Source organism: Thalassophryne amazonica, chromosome 2, assembly GCF_902500255.1.
Source record: "Thalassophryne amazonica chromosome 2, fThaAma1.1, whole genome shotgun sequence".
NCBI classification, from domain to species: Eukaryota; Metazoa; Chordata; class Actinopteri; order Batrachoidiformes; family Batrachoididae; genus Thalassophryne; species Thalassophryne amazonica.
Window position 1 is genome coordinate 792,501 of NC_047104.1, and position 26,806 is coordinate 819,306.

The window sequence follows — 26,806 nt, forward strand, 5'->3', positions numbered from 1 at the left end:
CTTTTTGTTGTAACCTAAAACAACTCCTCAGACTTCACACTGTCCACAACATTCATGTAGCATTAGGAACCACATGGAGAGACTGTAGTGCCACTATTACACAAAGGAGAGGACAAATGTGTCCACGACCTTACACCGCATGCTGGTGTAGATTTTTAAACATTTAGCTGGCTTCAGCCTTGAACCTCCTGTTTCTTGTAGATTTTGGTGTATGAATGTGAGATGCAGCGGGCACAGGGACAGCTGGAAGTGGAGATGCAGAACCTGGAAGAGGAGAAAAATCGTGTGATTGAGGAGGCATTCATCAGAGCTGAGAGTGAGATGAAAGCCGTGCACGAGAACCTGGCAGGTTGGTGTTGGCTGTGGGGTTCGTGCTCGTCTGTGGTTGTGGTATTTGACTGCAAAGCTGTTTTCTTTTGCTTGTGTGTGCAGGAGTGCGTATGAACCTGCTGAGCCTGCAGCCGGCCCTGAGGACTCTTACCTGTGACTACAACTGTCTGAAGAGGCAGGTGCAGGAGTTCCCCTTCATGCTGGACAAGGCTATCGCTGAGGCAAAGCAAGAGGTGAGCGGAGAGACATCACCGGCTCCAGCTGTCGGTGATTCTGGTTACATGGGTCGGCTTTGCCGTTGTTGCTGTTTCAAATAAAAACCAGTCTGATCTCTGGGTGTTCCCTTGTCACAGCAGAAGTTGGTGTAAAGTTGGTGTTTTTCCCAAGAGTAGCCAAAGCAGAAACCTTTTGCAGAAAAGAATAAAATTTGGGGCCCAGCATAGATCCTCCCATTCTGGTGCCTTTTCATAAGCTGAGAATGCTGCCACATCTTCTCAGTGTGCTCAGGACACAAACATGACGCATTTATTTTGGTCCTCGTTCGTGTTATTACTGTCACAAATATCAACATCATGCCTCTTACATCATTGGTCTCTGATCACTCATTTATTAAGTTTACGGTTTTGCTGCCGTGTTTAGTGGAATAACAACCTTATTTATCACTACGACGACACATCAACTCCTCAACTACGACTGAACTCGAAGCTAGACTGCCTGATGTCTTAGCTTCACGTTTGGAAAATGCCCACAGACTCGTAGATAGTTTAAACTCGGAGCTCAAAACTGCACTTGACATGATCGCTCCGCTTATATTAAAACCACGCCCCCCCCCACCCCAAAAAAAATAATAATAATCACCACAGTCACCTTGGTTCAGTGATTACCTGCATGGCATCAAGCATAAGGATAGAGGTCTAAAACGGAAATGGCCTAGTTCAAAATTGAAGTATTCCACCTTGCGTGTCGTGATGCTATCTTAGACTATAAACATGTATTATTGGCTACAAAGTGGACCTATTACTCTGATTTGATCAACAAAAACAAGCATAACTCAAAGTTCTTGTTCAACACGGTGGCAACACTTATTCATGGACAACCACCTGTAGTTCGCTTTCCTTTTACAGCACAAGATTTCCTGGATTACTTTGAGAAGAAAATAGAAGACATCGGGTTAAACATATCCCAGCATGCCTTAATCCAGCCACTACACCCTGCTATTGAGGTGGACACCATTATTGAGGTATTACCTAGATTTACAGAATTTGATAGTATCTTGTAATGTCTACAAAAAGCACAACCTGTTTATTTGATCCTATACCAGCAAAACTGTTTAAGGACCTGTGACCCACTCTTGGGCCGACTGTGCTGGAAATTATTAATCTCTCATTAACTTCTGGATCTGTTCCTAAATGTTTCAAATCTGCAGTGATTAAACCATTACTTAAGAAATCTAATGTTGACCCTAGTGTATTGAAAAACTATCGGCCGATATCAAATCTATCATTTTGCTCTATGGATTCAGACACCACTACGGTTCTGGTGCTGTTAGATCTCAGTGCTGCGTTTGATACCGTGGATCATCATATTCTACTTGAGAATCATTTTGGGATTACTGGGAGTGCCCTTGTGTAGTTGACATTATACCTGACACTTGGACACATATTGCGATGTTTTGGGATTACCTTTCATTGCTATGCTGATGATACTCAGTTATACGAGGGTAGGCTGAAAAGTTCTAAGGCTCACTATAATGCAGTTAATGCATTACTCCTTCATTGGGAGCCTTAGAACTTTTCAGCCTACCCTCGTACGTGCCGATAACTGCTGGTAATCTCATCCACATAAAATCCATAGAAGATTGCCTTGCATCACTGAAAAGCTGGATGTCCAGCAAGTTCTTACTTTTGAACTCTAAGACTGAAATGATGGTTCTTGGTCCAGCAAGACATCGGCATCAATTTGACCAGCTAACGCTTAGCCAAGGCTCATGTGTCATACATCACACTGACAAAGTGAGGAACCTTGGGGTAATTTTTGGTCCTACATTGTCCTTTGATCTCCACATTAGAGACATTACGAGGACTGCTTTCTTCCACCTGGGAAATATAGTGAAAAGTCGTCCCATCCTGTCTATGGCTGATGCTGAGACCCTGATTCATGCGTTTATCTCTTCTAGATTGGACTACTGCAATGTTCTGTTTTCTGGTTTATCGCAGTCCAGCATTAGGGGTCTCCAATTGGTTCAAAATGCTGCAGCCAGACTTTTGACAGGAAGCATTTCTTGAGTGTGTGAAATTTTGACTCACTGGGTGCAATGTTGAAAGAAGTTGGCTTCTCAGAATGCAAAAGATGGAGAACCACACCCTATTTTTTCTGGGTCAAGCTCAAAACATCTGTTGCCCCTCAGAGTAAGGGGGACTGGGGTGTACATGTTCAACAAATATTCCGCATGGTGACGTCATTGGTGCGAGTGGTGAGTATGTTTGCCTTCATATGAGGAAGCCCCCAGTTTAAGGACAGCCATGTATATTCTTTTACATCTGGAGTTGCATCAAGAAGGGCATCCAGCATAATTTGGGCCAGATCAAATGGATCTGTTGCAGTGACCCAGAGTAAAAACAGGATAAGCCAAATGAAAGCCGATGATTCCAGGCAGTTTCTGGAGTTCTCAGTCACCGGTGGGCCTCAGGACTGATATCTGACACAAGAGAGCACAGTTTTTCAGAGGATTCCATAGTGTTCAGCAGATGAGAGGCTACGACTCCCCCTGGGCAGGGTGCTAGTCCATTGTAGGTTACTTCCCCAGGCTGATGGTATGACCCAATCATAGCAGGGTGGACTGAGAAAACACAGGAAATAGATGGGTAGTGTGGTGAGTACTCAAATCCAGGTCTACTTACTGGTGGCTCAATTCCTGTGGCAGAAACCCTTAGGGATAGTCTTCCTAAAGAACCGTGCTGACACGTTCAAGGAAGCAAATACTTCAGTCCAGTGTCATCTACAGGAAGTGGTCACAAAAACAATGGTAAAGCATAAAACCTTGTCTGGATGGAATCGTCTCATCAGGTGAACATACCCACTGAAGATCAATCATCCACTATCTCAAGGGATAACCGAGAGAAGAGAAGGATGACCCGTGTTTATTACTTTGAGTGGATTTGGTCATATTTATCCTCGTGTTTTTAGGAGTCACCTTGTCGATCCTTCCGTGTCGGCTACCAGTGGCACAACGGGTGGCTGTCTGTCATTTTGAGAATTTGATCACAGATTTGCAGTTAAGGTTGTATTTTCGTCTGCCATAGGACTTTTTTTTTTTTTTTGACTCTTGATCATGAAGGTTTAATCACCAAATAAGCCCATTTGTTTGTTTCAGATCTGTCAGGTGATCAGCGAGGTGAGCAGCACCAATCAGGAACTGCTGCGTAAATACAAGAAGGAGATGAATCTGAGGAAGAAATGCCACGACGAGCTGGTTCGCCTAAGAGGTCCGCAGCAACCCAAAACCCTACATGTATCATACCTGAACCCTGTTTCTACCACAGAAACTCCACCTACTTTCCAGATATCACAAATGTTTAAAGGAACTGATCGTAATTACCCTTCTGTCTCCATGGCAGTGAAGACCCACTGGGCTCATGCAGCTACATTTGCAGTGATGGCAAACTTCTAATGCTAGCACTAGCTAGCAAGCTAACTTTAACATGAGATGCATGGTGACATAAAGGTTTGCTTGTTAGCTATAGCTAGCATCCAGCATTTACACGCTAGTCAGAATGCTAGCAACTTAAGCATTTTAACAAACTGGCTTCACCCTAGGTTGCTAACATAATACTACAACCCCTGGCAAAAATGATGGAATCTCCGGCCTCAGAGGATGTTCATTCAGTTGTTTAATTTTGTAGAAAAAAAGCAGATCACAGACATGACACAACTAAAGTCATTTCAAATGGCAACTTTATTACTTATACTTTATTACTTTATACTTTTTATTCCTCAGAATTGAGTGATTCCATATTTTTTCCCTCTGCTTGGTCTAAAAACGTAACCGTTATTGACTGCCACAATTTTTTTTCCTGATTTCTTATAGTGTTTCTTAAAGCCAGAAAGTTGCCATTTGAAATGACTTTAGTTTTGTGTCATGTCTGTGATCTGCTTTTTTTCTACGAAATTAAAAATCTGAACGAACATCCTCCGAGGCCGGTGATTCCAGAATTTTTGCCAGGGGTTGTAGTTATAGGACATGTCGCACCGAAATCATAATTTACATTTAGGCTGTTCGCGACCATCCGATGATCCACTGGGATTACTTGGTGCACTTCCATGGCCAGTTTTAAAGTCTACAGCATTCGCAACAAACCTCTACGGAGATGTCCGAAAACAAAGTACTTGTGAGTACTTGGGTGTTTCCAACAGCTGACGTAGCTATTAGAAACGTCCCAGTGTGTGCTTGAATGGAATGTAGCTGCTAACGTTAAGGGCCCCTTCACACACAGTGCAAATTTGGTTGAAGTGCACATGAAGCAGAAATTGTATGCAAAAAGTGTGAATTCGTAGCTACCTCAAACGCCTCGTACACTTGTTGCCACAACTATTTGCACACACCAGCGACTGAAAGACAGAGTATGCGCTGTGAGAACCCATTGAACCCTCTCGCGGCAGGTGTCAAATTCCAGCTGACACACACGAACATCTAACACTGCTCACTTGGCATTTTGAAAATGTGTGGCCATTTGCACTGTCATCACGAAAACAGTCAGCAGATGATCACTGTCGAGCTGGATGTGAAATTTGTCTAAGTGCCCCACAACTGTGGAGTTGCCGAGTGCACATGCGATGTGCCAGTGTCTGCTCCCCCCACAACACGTGTGCATGTTGTGACAAGACATTTGCTGTCAGATGAGGTAGTTTTCTTCTTCTAACTATTTATCAAAATGGATAATTAAATTAATAAAAACTTATTTTTTTCTCAACATTATTCATCATTGTAAATATTTTACTAATGAACAATTTTGGATTACTCAGTGACAAATGGGACAGTTTCAATTCTACACTTTTAATAGTAGGAGTCTCTATGAACGTTCCCAACACTTCAGGACTCTTTACAAATATCCAACATTTTTCAGTTATTGCAGTTTCTGAAACATGGCTAAAAGATGACCAAGAGGATGATGCCCAGCTTGAGGGATATAATTTTTTTTTTTCTATAAACGAGGTGACGGCATTGCACTTTGTTAGATCAATTCATCAACCTGAAATTGTCAAAAATGTCACTTTCCCTGGAAAATATTATGGAATGTAGTTTAAATGAAATGTAAAAAGTCAAAAAAATATATAATAAGCTGTGTTATAAGAACATTAAAATTTTTATGGATAAAAAACCCACCCCACAGTTGCAAAGAGGCTACATTATTTCATAGCTAAACTTCATATACTTGGTGAACAGCAATATGGATTCAGGAAAAATCCTCATTAGCTTTAGTAGACTTTATTGTACAAATAACAAATGCAATTGAGAATAAGTGATATACAGTAGGGGTATTTTTCAATTTACAGAAAGCATTTGATACCATAGACCACACCTTACGATTAGATAAATTACAGAAGTGTGGTATCAGGGGACTGACACACGATTGGATAGCCAGCTACTTACAAAGCAGGTATCAGTGTATCCATATTAATAAGACAAAGAATTTTTAAAGATTGCATGTGGGGTGCCTCAGGGTTCAGTTCTTGGTCCATTGCTGTTTCTTTTATATATTAATGATATATGTTTGGTTTCTAAGTCCCTGAATTGTTTTTGTTTTTTAGCTGATGATACGACTGTGTTCTGTAGTGGAGATCATTTGGGCCAGCTTTTGGATATGATGGAGAAGGAATTACAGAAATTCAAACAATGGTTTGATTCAAACAAATTATCCCTTCATCTCAGTAAAACAAAGTGCATTATATTTGGAAATAAGCCTAGGAATTCAAGTTGAAATTTAACAATACATGATGTTGAAATTGTAGCTGAAACAAAATTTCTTGGAGTTATTATTGATAAGTTAAGCTGGAAAACATATATACATTATGTTAAATCCAAAATGTCAGAACACATTTTAAGTCTGTCTAAAGTCCATGATTTCCTATCTCAATATTCACTAACTGTATTATATTGTTCATTAAAGTGTAGATGACACCAAAAAGTGCACACAAATAATCACTAAAAATGATGAAATGTTGATATTTTAAAAAATCCCGAACAATAAAAGTCGATTGTAAGTGCGTGGGTAAAGGATAAACATTAGCTGTCTGAAGCCTGCGCTCTATTTCAGCCCTTAGCTGTGGCCATATTGTTGCTACATCATCACCAGAACGGGAACTGCTGATTCAATTGCAAATCAACAGTAAACATGACAGGGGTCAAGCTGTTTTCAGACAATTTTTTTTCTAGTGTGGAGCTTTAATTTTAAATCCAGTCTGAAGGTATTTCTGAAGAAGCTTTGTGAAATACAGCCTTATGGTTTTGAGCCTCAGAGTTCAGAAGAGTTCAGAACACAGAATGGTGATTAGAAAATAAAAAATAAATAATGCAGGCAATTTCGGCATGCGGTTGGAGAAGGTAAACTGTTTTGTTTTTTGTTTGTTTGTTTTTGCCTGCTCTCTGGTCGTAATCGACAGATTTAAAAAAAAAAGTGTGTTTTACTATCTGTGACATCTGAAAAAAAGTGATGAAGTGTGAATCACTCTGTGAAGCACTCTGAAGTCAGAAAATGGACATAGAGAGGACTTGTGACCTTACCAGAAAGCTGTGTGGGCATCATTTAATAGTCTCTGGTCCCCTCCCCTCCCAGGGTAATGATGTGGCATTTACCAGGCTGACATTGCTAAGTAGGTGGCTGGTGCAATTTTGTAGACAGCAAGGCTTTAGTTTTATTGATAACTGGCCTTCATTCTGGGGCCACCGTGGCTTGCTGATGCCGGCCAGTCTTCAGACTACTGGGGAATTCACTACCATCTTCTCTGCGAAAATAGATAGAGCTTTACAGGGAGGGTAACATTAGGAATTAGTATCTCGTCAATAGTTTTACATCCTCATTGAAGACAACTTTGGATGCTGTAGCTCCTCTAAAAAAGAGAGCTTTAAATCAGAAGTGCCTGACTCCGTGGTATAACTCACAAACTCGTAGCTTAAAGCAGATAACCCGTAAATTGGAGAGGAAATGGCGTCTCACTAATTTAGAAGATCTTCACTTAGCCTGGAAAAAGAGTCTGTTGCTCTATAAAAAAGCCCTCCGTAAAGCTAGGACATCTTTCTACTCATCACTAATTGAAGAAAATAAGAACAACCCCAGGTTTCTTTTCAGCACTGTAGCCAGGCTGACAGAGTCAGAGCTTTATTGAGCCGAGTATTCCTTTTACTTTAACTAGTAATGACCTCATGACTTTCTTTGCTAATAAAATTTTAACTATTAGAGAAAAAATTACTCATAACCATCCCAAAGATGTATCGTTATCTTTGGCTGCTTTCAGTGATGCCGGTATTTGGTTAGACTCTTTCTCTCCGATTGTTCTGTCTGAGTTATTTTCATTAGTTACTTCATCCAAACCATCAACATGTTTATTAGACCCCATTCCTACCAGGCTGCTCAAGGAAGCCCTACCATTATTTAATGCTTCGATCTTAAATATGATCAATCTATCTTTGTTAGTTGGCTATGTACCACAGGCTTTTAAGGTGGCAGTAATTAAACCATTACTTAAAAAGCCATCACTTGACCCAGCTATCTTAGCTAATTATAGGCCAATCTCCAACCTTCCTTTTCTCTCAAAAAATCTTGAAAGGGTAGTTGTAAAACAGCTAACTGATCATCTGCAGAGGAATGGTCTATTTGAAGAGTTTCAGTCAGGTTTTAGAATTCATCATAGTACAGAAACAGCATTAGTGAAGGTTACAAATGATCTTCTTATGGCCTCGGACAGTGGACTCATCTCTGTGCTTGTTCTGTTAGACCTCAGTGCTGCTTTTGATACTGTTGACCATAAACTTTTATTACAGAGATTAGAGCATGCCATAGGTATTAAAGGCACTGCGCTGCAGTGGTTTGAATCATATTTGTCTAATAGATTACAATTTGTTCATGTAAATGGGGAATCTTCTTCACAGACTAAAGTTAATTATGGAGTTCCACAAGGTTCTGTGCTAGGACCAATTTTATTCACTTTATACATGCTTCCCTTAGGCAGTATTATTAGACAGTATTGCTTAAATTTTCATTGTTACGCAGATGATACCCAGCTTTATCTATCCATGAAGCCAGAGGACACACCAATTAGCTAAACTGCAGGATTGTCTTACAGACATAAAGACATGGATGACCTCTAATTTCCTGCTTTTAAACTCAGATAAAACTGAAGTTATTGTACTTGGCCCCACAAATCTTAGAAACATGGTGTCTAACCAGATCCTTACTCTGGATGGCATTACCCTGACCTCTAGTAATACTGTGAGAAATCTTGGAGTCATTTTTGATCAGGATATGTCATTCAAAGCGCATATTAAACAAATATGTAGGACTGCTTTTTTGCATTTACGCAATATCTCTAAAAATCAGAAAGGTCTTGTCTCAGAGTGATGCTGAAAAACTAATTCATGCATTTATTTCCTCTAGGCTGGACTTTTGTAATTCATTATTATCAGGTTGTCCTAAAAGTTCCCTAAAAAGCCTGGAGGTTTCTTCCTGTTAAAAGGGAGTTTTTCCAACCCACTGTAGCCAAGTGCTTGCTCACAGGGGGTCGTTTTGACCGTTGGGGTTTTACATAATTATTGTATGGCCTTGCCTTACAATATAAAGCGCCTTGGGGCAACTGTTTGTTGTGATTTGGCGCTATATAAAAAAATTGAAGAAGAAAGAAGAAGAAGGAATTTACAGCAGGCCACAGAGCATGTGATTAGAGACCCTGAAAGGCTTATGACAAATGTGGATGTGGAATCCATTAGCTTAGCAGGGAAATTAGTGCAGAAAATCCACTATGGTGATAGTGCAGTTTATCTGCCAGGGAGGGAAATTCAACAAGTTGAGACTGTGGCCTGTTTCCATAGACGTGTCCATAAAAATCATAGCGGGATATGCTTTGTGAACTTAATACCCATTACTACATTGGATGATGTTGAAATTGAGCATGGCCTGCTGGCACTTCCAGCAATATCAAATATTTTGTGTCTGCTACCTACAACACGCTTGGAATGTCTCAAACCTAAACCTACTTCTAGGCAACTTATATATGCTACTCTGGAACCACCCCTAAATCCAAACAGTCCAACTGTCAACCCCACTCAGGTCCTTAGTCTGGGTCTCATTAACATAAGATCACTGTCCTCAAAATCATCACTGATTAATTAAATAATTATGATCATCACTTAGATATGATTGGGTTATGTGAAATCTGGCTTAAACCTACAGCTGGCCTCCCCTTAAATGAAGCCTACCCACCGGCATACGCATTTAGTTTCATCCCTCGTGATGCAAAGCAAAGCGGGGGTGTTGCTTTGATTTATAAATCTAGGTTTAGCTTATTAGCTGTTGGGGCTCACAAATAGAACTCGTTTGAGCATCTGATTCTCAGCTCTGCCAACGATGCTGCGTATTTCCAAGGTCAGAAGAATAAAAATCGGTCGTAATACTTTGTCACTGTATATAGGCCTCCTGGCCCATAGTCTGAACTCTTAGATGAATTTGGTGCATTTATCTCTAACTTGTCAACTAGTGCAGGTAACATTCTGGTTATTGGTGACTTGAACGTTCATATAAATAAGCCTTCTGATCCCCTCTGCTAATCATTTATGGAAATTGTGGATGCATTAGGACAACAACCTTATTTATCTCTGCAGCAACACATCAACTCCTCAACTACGACTGAACTCGAAGCTAGACTGCCTTATACTTAGCTTCACGTTTGCAAAATGCCCAATCAGTAGACAGTCTTGTGAATAGTTTAAACCCGGCACTTAAAATTACTCTCAACATGATTGGCCCACCTTTATTAAAACCACGCCCCTCCCAAAATACAGTCACCTTGGTTCAGATTACTTGCTTGACCTCAAGCATAAGGCTGGAGGTCTAGAATGGAAATGACTTAGTTCAGAATTAGAAGTATTCCACCTTGCGTGGCGTGATGCTATCTTAGACTATAAGCATGCATTACTGGCTACAAAGTGGACTCTGCTTTGATCAACAAAAACAAGAATAACTCAAAGTTCTTGTTCGACATGGTGGCAACCAGAGGTGAGACGAAATCACTGTCGAGTCATTCTCAAGTCATGAATCGGCAAGTCACAAGTCTCAAGTCAGTTTGCAAACAGTTGGGGGTTGTTATAACTTCGGACTTGACTTGTGACTTGCCGATTCATGACTTGAGAGTGACTTGCTGGTGACTTCGTCCCACCTCTGGTGGCAACACTTATTCATGGACAACCACCTTTAAGTCACTCTCCTTTTACAGCACAAGATTTCTTGGATTACTTCAAGAAGAAAACAGAAGACATTAGGTTAAACATATCCCGGCATGCCTTAATTCAGCCACTACACCCTGCTATTGAGGTGGGCGCCACTACTGAGGTATTACCTAGATTTACAGAATTTGATAGTATCTCACTGGGTGTGCTGATAAAACTCGCAATGTCAACAAAAAGCACAACCTGTTTGTTTGATCCTAAACCAACAAAACTGTTTAAGGACCTGTGGCCCACTCTTCGGGCGATTGTACTGGAAATTATTAATCTTTCTTTAACTTCTGGAGCTGTTCCTAAATGTTTAAAATCTGCAGTGATAAAACCATTACTTAAGAAACCTAATCTTGACCCTAGTGTATTGGAAAAACTATCGGCCGATATCAAATCTATCATTTTGCTCTAAAATTCTGGAAAAAGTGGTGTCATGGCAGCTCGTGGACTATCTTACTGAGAATAATCTCTTTGAGCCACTGCAGTCTGCTTTTAGAAAATATCATTCCACAGAGACGGCTCTCACTAAGGTGGTGAATGATCCTCTGCTTGCATTGGTTTTGGACACCACTACGGTTCTGCTGCTGTTAGATCTCAGTGCTGCATTTGATACCGCAGATCATTATATTCTACTTGATAGGCTGGAAAATCATTTTGGGATTACTGGGAGTGCCATCGCATGGTTGACGTCAAACTTGACCAGTTGTTCTAACTGTATTTTGTGCAGTAACACTACCTCTAACCATAGTGACATGAAATTTGGGGTTCCACAGGGTCTGTCTTAGGACCCCTGCGTTTCTCCCTCTATAAAGCACCCAATGTACACATATTGCGGCGTTTTGTTATTGCCTTTCACTGCTATGCAGATGACACTCAGTTATACATCCCGATAACTGCTGGTGATCTCATCCACATAAAATCCTTAGAAGATTGCATTGCATCAGTGAGAAGTTGGATGTCTAGCAATTTCCTTCTTTTAAATTGTGATAAGACTGAAATGATGGTTCTTGGTCCAGTGAGACATTGGCATCAATTTGACCAGCTAATGCTTAGCCTAGGCTCATGTGTCATACATCACATTGACAAAGTGATGAACCTTGGGGTAATTTTTGATCCTTCATTGTCCTTTGACCTCCACATTAGAAATATTACTAGGACTGCTTTCTTCCACCTACAAAATATAGTGAAGATTCGTCCCATCCTGTCTATGGCTGATGCTGAGACCCTGATTCATGTGTTTGTCTCTTCTAGACTGGACTACTCCAATGTTCTATTTTCTGGTTTACCGCAGTCCAGCATTAGGGCTCTCCAGTTGGTTGAAAATGCTGCAGCCAGACTTTTGACACGAAGCAGAAGGTTTGACCACATTAAACCCATTTTGGCGTCTCTTCATTGGCTTCCTGTCCCAGTGAGATCAGATTTTAAGGTTCTGCTACTAACCTATAAAATTATTCATGGACTGGCACCTCCCTACCTAGCTGACCTAATTAAACCTTATGTACCGGCCGGGCTTTACATTCTCAGGGTGCAGGACTAATTTGTGTCCCTAGGATGGATAAGAAGTCTGTGGGTCACAGATCTTTCTCTTATCGTGCCCCTGTTCTGTGGAATGATCTCCCTGCGTCAATAAAACAGTCAGATTCTGTGGAGACTTTCATGTCCAGACTTAAGACACACTTATTTTCCCCTTCGTATGGCAGCATACTGGTACAGTTTTGTTTTCCGCTTTTTACTCTTTTAATTCATTTTATTAGTTAAAGGAGCGTGCCGCGGCCTCAACTTTATCTAAATTCTGGGTCTTTTAGTGACGTTTAGGGCTAGTGGCTGGCGATCACCTTAGTATTTCTTTTGTTTTTCTTGTTGTTTAATGCTGACAAATTATACAGTATTTGTTGTCTTTCTGGTGCCTGATTCTGTTTGAGGTGCAGCTCCATCCAGAGATGGGTGTGGTGTCTGTTTCTGTAACCCTCCTGTCCTGTGCACCGGCAACATTTCCTGTATATTTGTTTTATGAATTGTTCTGTAATTTATGTCTGTATCATGGTCCAAACAGAGGGTCACCCCTTTGAGTCTGGTCTGCTTGATGTTTTTTCCTCAAAGTGAGTTGTTCCTTTCCACTGTCGCCTGTGTTCTTACATATTTACAAACACAGATTTATTTGTAAAAACCAACACATAAGTTAACTTGTGTGTTGTTTTTTATTTTTACAACCAACCAGAGATGAGCAGGCTCAATTTCCCATAATGTCTCTGGGCATTTGTGAGTTTTAATGCTCAAACAATCAGAATTAGTGCATTACTTTAAAACTAAAATATATTTTCCACTTTCTAAAAATGACAGTTAACATTAATATAAATAAACAGTCCAGAATTAGTTTGGTTTTTAAATCAAACCATAAGTCATACCTGCATTTCTATTTATGCCTTTTGGGCCACATCAGGGGCTCTGTCTGCTGTGAATGAAAATGACTTTTCCTTACAGCATTGGGCAGGACGCACAAAGACAAGAACACTGACTCATTGTTTGTGTTGGCTTTGTGATCGCCTTTGATTCTACTCAAATGCATCAGCGGTGCTTAAACTCAAAACTGGCTTGTCAGTAGCTGACAGTGTACCGGAGTCAGTATAGAAAGTTGGAGGTTATTGGTTTGCTGTAGCTTCTGCTAAATTTTTTTAACCAGTTTATCGTTAAAATTAGCTTTTCAGTTCATGGATTAGCGTTTATCAAAGCTAACTTTTTGGTTAGCTGTGCCCATCACTGCTAAAGGGTCACTACCAAAACAGTCATTACCCAAATTTATCGTGATTGAAGTGGAAAACCTGTGACATCATATGTAGTTATAAACATTCAGACAGAAATGGCCGTTTTAAGATGTGCACCTTTTGTGTTTTTGTCTCATTTGAAAACTTCTGTTTTATCACACTTTATTCTTCTTTTTCTAAAATGGTGTCCTACATTTCATAAGGAAAACAGTATCATAAATCATGTCGTCTAATTCCACCTTTAACAGCGTAGATCTTTTTACTGCAACATAATAAATACAGAAGCCGATGACTCGTTTCCCATGATCCTGTGCTGGTTTGCAGGTAACATCCGTGTTTTCTGCCGTGTTCGTCCGGTCAGTCAGGAGGAGCAGGACGCCGCCGACTCTAAAGCCATGCTGAGCTTTGACTCTGATGATGATGCCATCCTGTACCTCTCCAACAAGGGCAAAATCCTGACCTTTGAACTTGACAAAGTCTTCCCACCTCAGGCCACACAGGAAGAGGTTCGTTACTTTCAGAGTCTGACAAAAACACAAATGCAGCTATATCGTCCAATCAGAAGTAGATGTAATTACTGTACATCTCAAATGATGATTTAGCCACGTGCGTGCGTGTGTGTGTGCGCGTGCGCGCGTGCACTCATGCGCTCACTCCTTTTTAGGGGGTCATAACAGCAGATCATCAAAGATTAGAGTAAGCCCAGAACTGAATCAAGGCGTATCCCATTTTTCATTGCTGAAAAACTGCTTCACTTTCACTGCTTTCTGATATTTAATTAATAGTAAAAATGAATATGAATAGAAATAAAAGTAATCTTATGTTAACAGTATACTTTAAGGGAAATTTCAGGACAAACCAGTTCTAAATCATGAAGTAGTGAATATGACCAATTCCAGTGGCTTGTGTGAACTCTGAATAAAGACCCCATCCACACTGAAGGCTAAGGTTTTTGATTTTATTCTGAGGAGTTATTCAGTGGATTATTATCTTCGCCCCAAACATCTCTGTCATTGGTGCCTTAATTTTATGTCTCATTGGTTGATTAGGTGTTTCAGGAGGTCCGGGCTCTGGTCACTTCCTGTATTGATGGCTTTAATGTGTGCATCTTTGCCTATGGACAGACGGGCTCAGGAAAAACGTACACAATGGAGGTAGGTTCACACTGTAAAAGCACGGAGAACAAGACAGTGATTTTTGACTTGTCGTCCAGGAGAAGTCATGGTGGGTCCACTTTGTTCCTGGAACACTTCAGACCACATAGGTCCAGGTCTGGTCAGTTAACAAGTGCACGTCATTGGTGCAGATGGTTCAAAAAGGGAAAGCCTCAGACCTCCGGGTATGGCAGTAATCTGGTAGAGGGTGTAGTTTGAGAGCTCCGAGAACGGTCCAACATTTCCCCCATTTTAGAATAATTAATGTATGCATATCTCTTAAATTCTTATGGGGAAATACCAGCTCAGAAAAGCTAAGACTACAGTGAATCTGAACAGTGAGAAAAATGAGGATGTAGCGACAGGAGGCGTCGATACAGGTGAAGCTAATGTGCATGCTAAGATGCATGCCCTGCAAGCTAGCATAGGCGCTGTCTCTGTTGACATAAAAGCAAGACACTTGGACATGAAATAGGAAATGAATGGATTCTGATCAAAAAAGACATGGAGGAGGAGCTCAGGAACTTTAAAGAAGAAGTCAACCAGAAGCTGAACGAGATCGGTGCAGAACTTAAGAACACAGAGGCTCGGATGGAGGAAGTAGAGAACCAAGTGGCCGATGTGGAGGAGTGGAATATTAAGGCGCAGGATGCACTTGTCCAGGTTTTGAAAGGGGTAAGAGCGTATTGTGTCCAAGTTAAGTGATTTAGAAACACGCTCCCACAGAAATAACCTCTGCATCTTCAGGATTCCCGAGGGAGAGGAGGGGAACAGTGCATGCGAGTTTTAAGTCAGAGATGCAACTCGTGGATATTGACTTTAAAATACGTTGTCAGCGGTCACTCGAACCAAAACCCCCACTGCAAGAGTTAAGAGTTATTTTTTTATTGTCGTGTTTGCAGTAAAACCAGACAGTTACATAACACAAAGAAATTCTTACTCTGTTCATTCTCCCTAGAAAATTTGCATTGGCAATATTGTGTAGTTTTAAGCAGCACTCCTGCTGTGCAGGAGTCGTAAGGCGCATAAACAGAGCTGTTATAATAAATGCTTAGAGGATGATAGTAATAATGATGAGGAGAAAAATGACAGTGAAATAAGAGTCAGTCAGGTGGTGGAGGGGTCAGTGTGTCAGAGTTACTGAGAAGCCTAATGGCCTGTGGGAAGAAGCTGCTCCCCAGCCTAATAGTCCTGGACTTCAGACTCCTGTAGCGTCGGCCTTATGGTAAGAATGTGAAGAGTGAGTGTTGGGGGTGTGTACTGGCCCCAATCAGGGTGTGTGTCCTACATAGGACTCTGGTTTGGTAAATGTCCTGCAGTGAACTTTAGTCAGGTAACACAAAACTTTAACTGACTAAACTCTTTGTGCAATGACTAACGTGAAAAGATAAGTCGACTAAGTGAGTTTAGTCCACTAAACAAGATTAGACTGCCTTATGAAACTGGGCTCAGTAGTGTATCATCTGGGGTGTATATGAGTAACATGATTATGAGGATGAGTTTGCATAGCTCATAATGTTATCAAAATACTGTTTGGACTGTTTCTCTGGGTGACAGAAACTGTACCTAAGCCACTATTTGTGACCTTTGGAGGCCTCCCCTCCCTTGTTCAGAAGTTGTTAGGGCCCTATCACACCTTGACCATTTAGCCAGCGTATGCTGATGTATAAAAAAAATACGCCAAATATGCTGGATACATCAAATAACTTAATGCAGCTGTCACACCCTGACTATTTAGCCCGAGTATGCTGACAGGCCCATTTCCACCGGGCGGTTTGGGTTGGAATAGTTACGTCTGACTTGGTTTGTGTTTCCATCATTGGCAGAACCTTTTTGTTTGGCAGGTGGAACATGTAAATGTTGACCAACATGTCAACGAGCATGCATATGCTGTCGCATGACCTCTCCGCTCCACACTGATGCCAAACAGAGTAATTTAACATTTTTCTTTAAATTTTATTTTAGTCTTGGTGGAGCATGGGATTTATTTTCATGGCATGCAGAATGCTGAAGAGTTGACTGATGTCTGTGATAAACACTGATGTGAATGAATGAGGCACTGTGACTCTTTCAACTTTTAAAATAAATAAATTTTCTTGTTGTGGCACAAAGAGGTTCAGGCTGAGAAAAGCACAAAACACAGAGGGACTTCTTTAAAAATGCTGAGTTTCTTCAGACGTCATTTTCCAACATCGGGAGTCTTTATGTGGATAAGTTTTCATCAGGCTGTGATGATGAATCTGACTGAAACGAACAAGTCAGATTAAGACTTTATATTTTAGACTTTATATATTAGAATTAAGAGGTAGACTGTTAAACCAGGAGTACAAAATAATTTAAGTGTTAACGTTCTGCAAAATCTTATCAAGAGGAGCAAGCTGATTACTAAAGTTAAAAGAGAAAACTTTTTTTTTTGGCAGGAGACTCACCTTGGTGATAAAGAGCATAAAAAGTTTAAACACTTGGGCTTTAAAAATGCACATTACTCATCTTACAGCATGGACAAAAGTGTGTATTTATAATATTAATCTCTAAGTTACATTCGAGACCACTAAACAGATAAAGGATACTGAGGGGAGATACAACCCCAATTCAATTCAATTGTGTAAATGTAAATAAAAACAGAATCCAATGATTTTCAAATCCTCTTCAACCTATATTCAATTGAATACATTTTTTGAAACCTGTTGCAGGCATCCATTTCAAAATGAGCAAATATTTGCACAAAAACAATAAGGTTTATCAGTTTGAACATTAAATATCTTGTATTTGTGGTGTATTCAGTTGAATATAGGTTGAAGAGGATTTGAAAATCATTGTATTCTGTTTTTATTTACATTTTACACAACGTCCCAACTTTATTGGAATTGGGGTTGTATGTTCTAGTAAAAGGTTACATTGACCACAAATGGGTACCCTCTTAAATGTGTACAGACCCCCAGGTAATGACAAAACTTTTATGCAGAAAATATTTGAGTTGATTGCTGAAGAGAGTGATGGGGTCCTTATTTGTGGTGGAGATTGAAATATACAATAACAGCCCACTAATCTAACAAAGAATTAATCCTTGGACCGCCACTGTTAAGAAACTTCTTGAAGCAGGTATGATGGATGTATTGAGGGAATTAAACCCAACAGCAACACAGTTTACCTTTTTCTCTCACCCTCATAATGTACAGTCAAGAACTGACTACGTTTTCATGTTTATTTCAGAAAGAGACAGAATTCTAAAGTGTCACATCAGGTCAAGGTCATCTCAGACCACGCAAGTGTATATTTATCCCTACTTCTGGACACTGAAATTAAAAATACAACATGGAGGCTTAACACAAGCTTATTAAAAGATCCTTTGTGCAACCAGTTTATTCAAAAGGAATTTAAAGATTATTTAGAACTAACTGATACTGATGAAGTGTCTCCAGGTACTATATAGGATGCTGCTGATGCAGTAATAAGGGGGAAACCTATATTGTGGTCCTCAATTAAAAGAGGGAGAAACAGAAGCAAATAAAAAGGAGCTAGAAATGAAACACATGGAACTTAATCATTACAAATTATCAGATCAGATAATACTCATTAAAGCTTAAAGCTTAAACAAACTATATGATAGTCCTGATGAGATTAAAAACTAAGTTTATCAAACAAGGATACTATGATAATGGGCCAAGAGCTGAAAAACTGTTAGCCTGGAGGATAAGAAGGCAACAGGAGGAAAGAATCCATCTGTAAAATCAAGGACACGCAATCATGGAAAATATCTTAAATTAAAAGAAATATAAAACTCCTTTGAAAATTGCAATAAAGATCTGTACCCAAAACTGAAAGGAGCTGATTATTTGACCTGTGTACACATCATGTGTACACATTTTCTTAACTCAGTGGATCTGCCATGCATTGGGTCAGAACAAAATAAATTAATGTTGGATGTAATACTGATACAGATTCTTTATTGTCATTGTAACCCAGACAACCAGAAACATACAGTGGGGCCAAAAAATATTTAGGCAGTCCCTCATTGTGCAAGTTATCCTACTTAGAAAGATGAGAGAGGTATATAATTTTCATCATAGGTACACTTCAAGTATGAGAGAAAAAATGAGAAAAAAAATTCCAGGAGATCACATTGTAGGATTTTTAAAGAATTTATTTGTAAATTATGGTGGAAAATAAGTATTTCGTCACCCACAAACAAGCAAGATTTCTGGCTCTCACAGACCTGTAACTTTAAGAAGCTCTTCTGTTCTCCACCTGTTACCTGTATTAATGGCATCTGTTGGAACTCATTATCTGTATAAAAGACACCTGTCCACAGCCTTAAACAGTCAGACTCCAAACTCAACTATGGCCAAGACCAAAGAGCTGTCGAAGGACACCAGGAAGAACATTGTAGATGTGCACCAGGCTGGGAAGAGTGAATCTACAATAGTCAAGCAGGATGGTGGGAATAAATCAACTGTGGGAGCAATTGTAAGAAAATGGAAGACATACAAGACCATTGATAATATCCCTCGATCTGGGGCTCCACGCAAGATGTCATCCTGTGGGGTCAAAATGATCATGAGAACGGTGAACTAAAATCCCAGAACTACATGGGGGGACCTGATGAATGACCTGCAGAGAGCTGGGACCAAAGTAACAAAGGCTACACACTACGCAGAGAGGGACTCAAATCCTGCACTGCCAGGCATGCCCCCCCTGTTTAAGCCAGTATGTGATGGGTATGTGATACGCAAGTTGCCCTTCCAGTGCCTGGTGAGGCAAGTCACTCAAGATTTCAAGACAGATCTGCATTCCCAGAGTAGCACTGTGATGGCTCTGCAGGAGCCCAGTGAGGCTTATCTAGTCAGCCTGTCTGAAGACACCAATCTGTGCACCATCCATGCCAAGAGGGTTACCATCATGTCCAAAGACATTCAACTGGCTCGCTGGATCCGAGGAGACAGAGCTTAAAGTGAGCCTAGAGCCCCATGCCCAGACAAGTAATAAAACAACACAAAAAGAGCTGGATCATGCCATCTCAAGACTTCAGTAAAATGCCAGGTGAGGATGGATGGTATAAAACATTTAGAGAGCTCCCATCACCAACATTATTGGAATGATTCAACTTTAGGGTTAATTCACACATAGTGCAAATTAGGCAGAATGCAGCATGATGGAGGAAGCGCATGCCATTTGTGAAAAATCTGAGCTGCCTCTAAAGCCTTGTACACATGTCGCCACAACTATTTGCGCACACCAGCAGCCAAAAGACAGAGTGCCCTGTGATTGCCCATTCGATCCCTTTCTCGGCAGGTGTTGGCCAAATTCCAGCTGCCACACACGAACATCCAGTACCACTCGCGGAGCACTTGGGAAATGTGGAGCCATTTGTGCTGCAAGCTGGCTGTGAAAATTGTCTAAGTGCCCCACGAGGGTGACTTTGCCAAACAACATACATGTGGCTTGTCAGAGTGTCGGCTACCCCCACAACACATGTGGCATGCGTGTTGTAGGGAGGGAGCGGGTGGTGGGGGGGGGGGGGGGCACACTTGCATTGAATGCTGAGTTGTATGTACAGACATGATAGCACAGGGACCGGCCAGCCACGACTGAGCACACACACAACAGCAAGGCACCTCTCAGCTGATCACCACCCAGCCACACACTGACAGCTGGAAATCACAGCTAAGGGCACACGACGTGTTAATTAAAAACACAGAGACAGGACAGGTATATAAATAATTACTACAATAACTGCATACACAATTACATATCAAATAACTAAAATAAATAATGACAGAGCAAAGAAAAGGAGAGTGACTGATCGAACAGATGGGTGTGTCCATGCAAGCTGCTGCTGTTGACATTTACGGAACTGGACATTACAGCTGGAGAACATGTACCATGTTTTGAAGGACATGGCCTTACAATTGTTCACCGTGAGGCGCATGTGTGTGCCTGCTGTCCTAAGGTGGAAATAGATAAAAACATTTCAGTCCAATCCACTTTATTTATATAGCACATTTAACAACAAAAATGTTCCAAAGTGCTGCACATACAATAGAATCACGATAGATAAAACCCCAGGAGTCAAAAATTAAAAATAAGAAAATTAACAATAAAATTAACTAAAATGTACAAGATAAATAAATAAATACATACAGCATACAAAAGATAAAACCAATAAAATCTACCAAAATAAAAACAAAACCAATAAAACAGAGGACCACAAAACTCATTCAGTGTTAAAAACCAGAGAATAAAAGTGGGTCTTCAGACGAGACTTAAAACACTCCACTGTGGGGGCTGTTCGGACATGGAGGGGCAGAGCGTTCCAAAGTCTGGGGCCAGCCACAGAGAAAGCCCTGTCCCCCCTGGTTTTAAGTCTCGTCTTAGGTACCACGAGCTGGAAATGGCCCTCTGACCTCAGAGCATGTGCCGGAGAGTAAATTTGTAGGAGGTCAGTGATGTATTGAGGGGCCATTCCATTCAAAGCTTTAAAGACAAACAATAAAATCTTAAAATCAATTCTAAAATTAATAGGAAGCCAGTGCAAAGATGCAAGAATTGGGGTTATGTGATCACGCTTCCAGGCTCCTGTTAAAAGTTGCGCTGCAGCGTTCTGGACTAACTGTAAACAGGAAAGAGCCCGTTGGCTAATGCCGAAATAAAGTGCATTACAGTAGTCCAGACGACTTGAAATAAAAGAGTGCACAACTTGTTCAAAAAGGTTGAAAGATAAAAACGGTTTTACCTTTGATAAAAGACGAAGATGATAAAAGCACGATTTCAAAACACCATTGATTTGTTTATCAAATTTAAAATCGCTGTCTATCGTGACGCCAAGGTTGGTGACCTTGGGATGTACAAAATCCTTAAGAGGTCCCAAGTCAATGAGGGCACTTCCAAACAACATAACCTCTGTCTTGCCCTCATTAAGTTTCAAAAAATTCTGTGACAACCAAGCCCTGATGTCACACAGACAGTCGAGTAGGGGTGTCAGGGGGCAAAGGCTGTTTTTAGCAATAGGTCCTGTTAGACCTCAGTGCAGCTTTTGATACTGTTGACCATAAAATTTTATTACAGAGATTAGAGCATGCCATAGGTATTAAAGGCACTGCGCTGCGGTGGTTTGAATCATATTTATCTAATAGATTACAATTTGTTCATGTAAATGGGGAATCTTCTTCACAGACTAAGGTTACTTATGGAGTTCCACAAGGTTCTGTGCTAGGACCAATTTTATTCACTTTATACATGCTTCCCTTAGGCAGTATTGTTAGACAGCATTGCTTAAATTTTCATTGTTACACAGATGATACCCAGCTTTATCTATCCATGAAGCCAGAGGACACACACCAATTAGTTAAACTGCAGGAATGTCTTTCAGACATAAAGACATGGATGACCTCTGATTTCCTGCTTTTAAATTCAGATAAAACTGATTGCCTTCGGATCAGGGAGACAGACACCCTCTCTACTTTTAAGATTAGGCTTAACACTTTCCTTTTTGCTAAAGCTTATAGTTAGGGCTGGATCAGGTGACCCTGAACCATCCCTTAGTTATGCTGCGATAGACTTAGACTGCTGGGGGGTTCCCATGATGCACTGAGTGTTTCTTTCTCTTTTTGCTCTGTATGCACCACTCTGCATTTAATCATTAGTGATTGATCTCTGCTCCCCTCCACAGCATGTCTTTTTCCTGGTTCTCTCCCTCAGCCCCAACCAGTCCCAGCAGAAGACTGCCCCTCCCTGAGCCTGGTTCTGCTGGAGGTTTCTTCCTGTTAAAAGGGAGTTTTTCCTTCCCACTGTCGCCAAGTGCTTGCTCACAGGGGATCGTTTTGACCTTTGGGGTTTTTCTGTAATTATTGTATGGCTTTGCCTTACAATATAAAGCGCCTTGGGGCAACTGTTTGTTGTGATTTGGCGCTATATAAAAAGAATTGATTTGATTTGACCATGGGTCATCTACAGAGGAACAGAAGGTTCATACTTGTATTGGCCATTTAATAAGAGGAATTAAATATTATAAATTGCGGTGTTATTTTATGGTGTGTGGTTTTAATTTTTTTCCCCACAGCAGCGATGTCCGCAGACAAAGGGGGGCATGTCCCCCTGAATATGACATCGCATAACTACACCACCGTGAAACGCAGACATCGGCATTCTGGCCTCACGTGAAAAACATATCGCTTCAGCTGACCGCTGCATCAGCGCACGCAATGCTGGTGAATATCATGCCATGCAGAAAATCACCGTGAGGCGCGTGTCACTGTGGGATTTCCCCACATTGTAGTAATTAAAACACATATCAGATTTGCGACGCGGTCACCAGCGGATCACTGCGCGCTGGACACGCCATGCTGGCTGATATGTTCATGACACGGGAGCCGGCTCTTCATGAGACAGGAGCCCGGCTGATGTCTTCATGAGATGAGCGCGTCAAGTAATTCATGTAAAACATGCAAATTAATTATTTAAAAATCATACAGTGTGATTTTCTGGATATTTTTTTTTTTTTTAGATTCTGTCTCTCACAGTTGAAGTGAACCTACGATAAAAATTACAGACCTCTACATTCTTTGTAGGTGGGAAAACCTGCAAAACTGACAGGGGGTCAAATACTTATTTTCCCACTGTAACTGTTTTTCCAAGTTGACTGAGAACAATTTTGGACTCCTATTTAAAGTTCATGTTGGACTGTTGACATCAAACCACCAGTGACGAACCCCAAAATGTAAGTCCCTTTTCTGTTTATAAATTAATACAATTTTGGCGGAGGTTGAGCTGTTTTTGGATTGCTTTATTTTTTTTTTGTTCCCCAGTGTGGAGTCCAGTCTGAAGGTGATTCTGAAGAAGCTGTGGGGGATGGGCTAACCCCACCCCGAACCCTTTTCAGCCGACCCTCGTGCATGTCACACTGTCCTACAATTCTCTTATTCTTGAAACCTTGGTGTACAGCACTGCATTGGGATTGGGTCCCGCGGGATCCAGCAGGACCCAACTCAAATCTTGTGGTACCGGGTGGATTAAAAAACCCCACTGTGGGACTGCAGCGGGAGCGGCTCACTGTGATGGAAGTGACATGACTCACTCAACTAATGATGTGGAAAAGAGTCTCAAACACGGTCTTTGCTCTCTTAAAAAAATAAAAATAAAAGGAAGGCAAGTCTCACATTTGGGAAAATTTCTCAGTTTGCGACAAAGACTGAAAAGAACTGGACTTTATTAGTTGTGACAAATGCACAAAATACTTGTTTACAACAGACAACCCAGGTGTGTCGCCTCAGCTCTGGGTTGAGGCGACACACCTGCTATGTTCTCCCCAGTCATGGTAAGCTGCTTTTCAAGGATAAACAACTTATCCCTACACACATTAAAAAGGAAACTACTCAGAAATGTGTGGAAGTGTGCGGTCGAGATACACGGCCACATGATAAGTCACCAGAAAAGACTCTGTTGACATATTGCAGCACTTGGTCAAATTTGATGTAAAGGGTTAGGGTTAGTGGGCATCAGTGGCAGAGAAGATGAAGCCCATCATCGAAACCTTTGGATGTCCCATCACAACAGATACGAGTATATGGATGGAGGATTACCAAAAAACTTCATTCATATCCGGTGTCGCAAACCAAATGGTCCCCCCCTAAAAATCAGTCTGCCTGCCTTCATTGCGCATGTGTCATTCCAGACCACAGCAGCTCGTCTGAGACAGTCTCTTCACCCAAAGTGATCAAATGGATTAATGTGATTATTAACCATCAGATGACAAAGTAAAACCTCTTAAATCAGTCTAAAGTCAGTTTTAAGCAGAAACGAGGCAAAAGTCTGTGATGCTTTGAAATGACTGACGTGCAGTAAACGCATCAGCTAGCAGCTCTTGTAGCCGCGGCGCTCTGATCGCTTCCTCTGTCTTTTATGATGAAATAATGCTGAATTTATGTGGAAATGATTGTTGTAGAAAATCTTCAGATATCTGTCGCTGAGACAGATGATGACTGGAGGCAGTTTGAAGCAGAAATGAGGTGATAATCAGTGAACTAGTGGGCAGCTAATGACGCATGCGCAGTGAATGCAGGGCGGACCGATTTTTAGGGGGGACCGTTCGATTGGCGACACCGGCACCGTCCATTATACAATCAACAACTTTGACCTTGATTCCAGGGCGTTATTTCCAGCTCCCTGTGAGAGTGGTATATCAAAAATGGGAGAATATCAGGAGCCTTCTCTTCCAGAAACTCCATGAATTTGGAATAATCACTTCACGTGTTGTTTGTCCCATACTCGTCACGCTGTGTGGATACACCAGGCTGAACTGCTTAGTGGTCTGAACTGCTGACAAATGCAAAAAAAAAAAACTATTCAAATTATGATATGCTGGATTCTATACTGGAACAGCATGAGGAGGGGTCTCCACGTTACTGCTGATCAATAACCCTATGAAAGAGCTGCACCAATCAATGCAAACACTTTGGAAACAGTTCCGATCCTATTCAAAGGCGCAAAGTAGATTATTCAGAAGACGCAGGTTGACCTGGTCCCGGCCACAGCAGAGGATGAGCCGCCAGCAGCCAAAAAGCTGGGAGGTCGGTACGTTCTTTGCTTCTGTTTAAAAGACGGTGGATGATGAATTGGCTGAATGTCTCAGCTCCCACCTCTCTGATCACCCAGACAGCATGCTTCAGAAAGCTGGCGGGTCTTGGGTATCCCAGCATGGAATGTGTCTTCAGAGTGGACCTTAGTGTCTGTGGGTGCATCTTGGAAGAGAGACGTGTGGGATTGGGACTGCAGGCGGTCAGCAATATTCTCTTCCTCCACAGCAATATTATGGCCAAGTGATTAAGTTGTTAAATTCATTTGTTAACTCTGCTTATTTTATGTTGTTTATTTTGCCAAATAATTTTAAAACTACTGTTTTTCATGTATTTTTTTTGCAAGGCAGTCTTTATATGCCGTGTGATGGCAAAACGTTTTTGATTAAAAAAAAATAAATAAATAAAAAAAAAATTTAATTCATTGTGTAGTGTTTTCTATCTGTGTTCTTATTAATGTTTCTTATTCAGGTCTCTTAGAAAAGAGACATTAACCTCAATCACTGTGTGATTATAAAGGTAGAAAAAGAAATAAAATACAGAGGCGGAGAATAGAATATGAAACTGTGTGTGAAGAGATTCCTGGGGTTGTTTTTGTTTCCCTGGCCTGTATGTCTTTTGATGCACTAGTCATGAATAGCGCTCCAATTTTATTGTTTTCATTGGAGCACTATTCCTGTGGGACAGGCCAGTACACAAAATCAGTGCATCTCTATTGTTGTGTACGCATAAATTCTCACATTGCGGCAACGGGCTGCAGTGTAACATACACCTTGTGGGTGTGGACAGGAATGGTCTGAATTTTGGTAGGAGTGGAGCAGGGCTAAGAATATAGTCCCCCGCAGGGCTCTACCTTGGTGTTACAGAGCAGAACATAATAGGCTAATTATTTTTGTGCCAGGCCCAAAAAGGTGCAGTGATTCTTGTGGCCATTAAACAGATGTCTTCATGTGTTGAGTGCAAATAAATGTGTAAAAATTATTTTGTAAAATATTTGTAAAGATAATGGACTTACTTAAGCTTATCCTGGCTGACCTGTTGTTGCTGTTCTTGTTATTTCACAGAGTCCAAACGTGTTTTTCTGCTGGTCATATTCCTTCCTTTTTTTTTAAGATTAAACAGCTTGGTCTTTCAGATTGCGAGCATGATTTGTTAAATTACCTCACTCTCTAAGACAAAGAATTTTTCTCATTCTGAGCTTTATTCTTATGGTGCATTACCGCCACCTACCAGTCCAGAGTGTAAATCACAGTACCTCCATTTAGTATAAAGCCGTATTGGACGCCATTCATTCCGTCTGTCTTCAGGGTGTAGCTGAGGACCCCGGTATTAACCAGCGAGCTCTTCGCCTGCTGTTCTCTGAGGTGTCCAACAAAACTCCAGACTGGGACTACAAGATCATAGTCAGCATGGTGGAGATCTACAACGAAACACTAAGGTGAGGGAAGAAACGCTGATCCTGGGTCAGTTTTTACATCTCAATGTGATCTTGATGATCCCATAACT

General features: G+C 41.0%; 1 protein-coding gene across 3 annotated transcripts in view; it reads left to right on the forward strand.

Annotated features, from left to right (window-relative positions):
• Positions 1-26,806, forward strand: part of kifc3 (kinesin family member C3) — a 203,991-nt gene that overhangs the window by 159,478 nt on the left and 17,707 nt on the right. For all 3 annotated transcript variants that reach the window (XM_034182888.1, XM_034182872.1, XM_034182880.1), the window contains exons 10-15: positions 202-349; positions 433-563; positions 3,704-3,815; positions 13,900-14,081; positions 14,625-14,729; positions 26,608-26,738. In XM_034182888.1, coding sequence (XP_034038779.1) covers positions 202-349; positions 433-563; positions 3,704-3,815; positions 13,900-14,081; positions 14,625-14,729; positions 26,608-26,738 — 809 coding nt within the window. The remainder of the gene's footprint in view (positions 1-201; positions 350-432; positions 564-3,703; positions 3,816-13,899; positions 14,082-14,624; positions 14,730-26,607; positions 26,739-26,806) is intronic.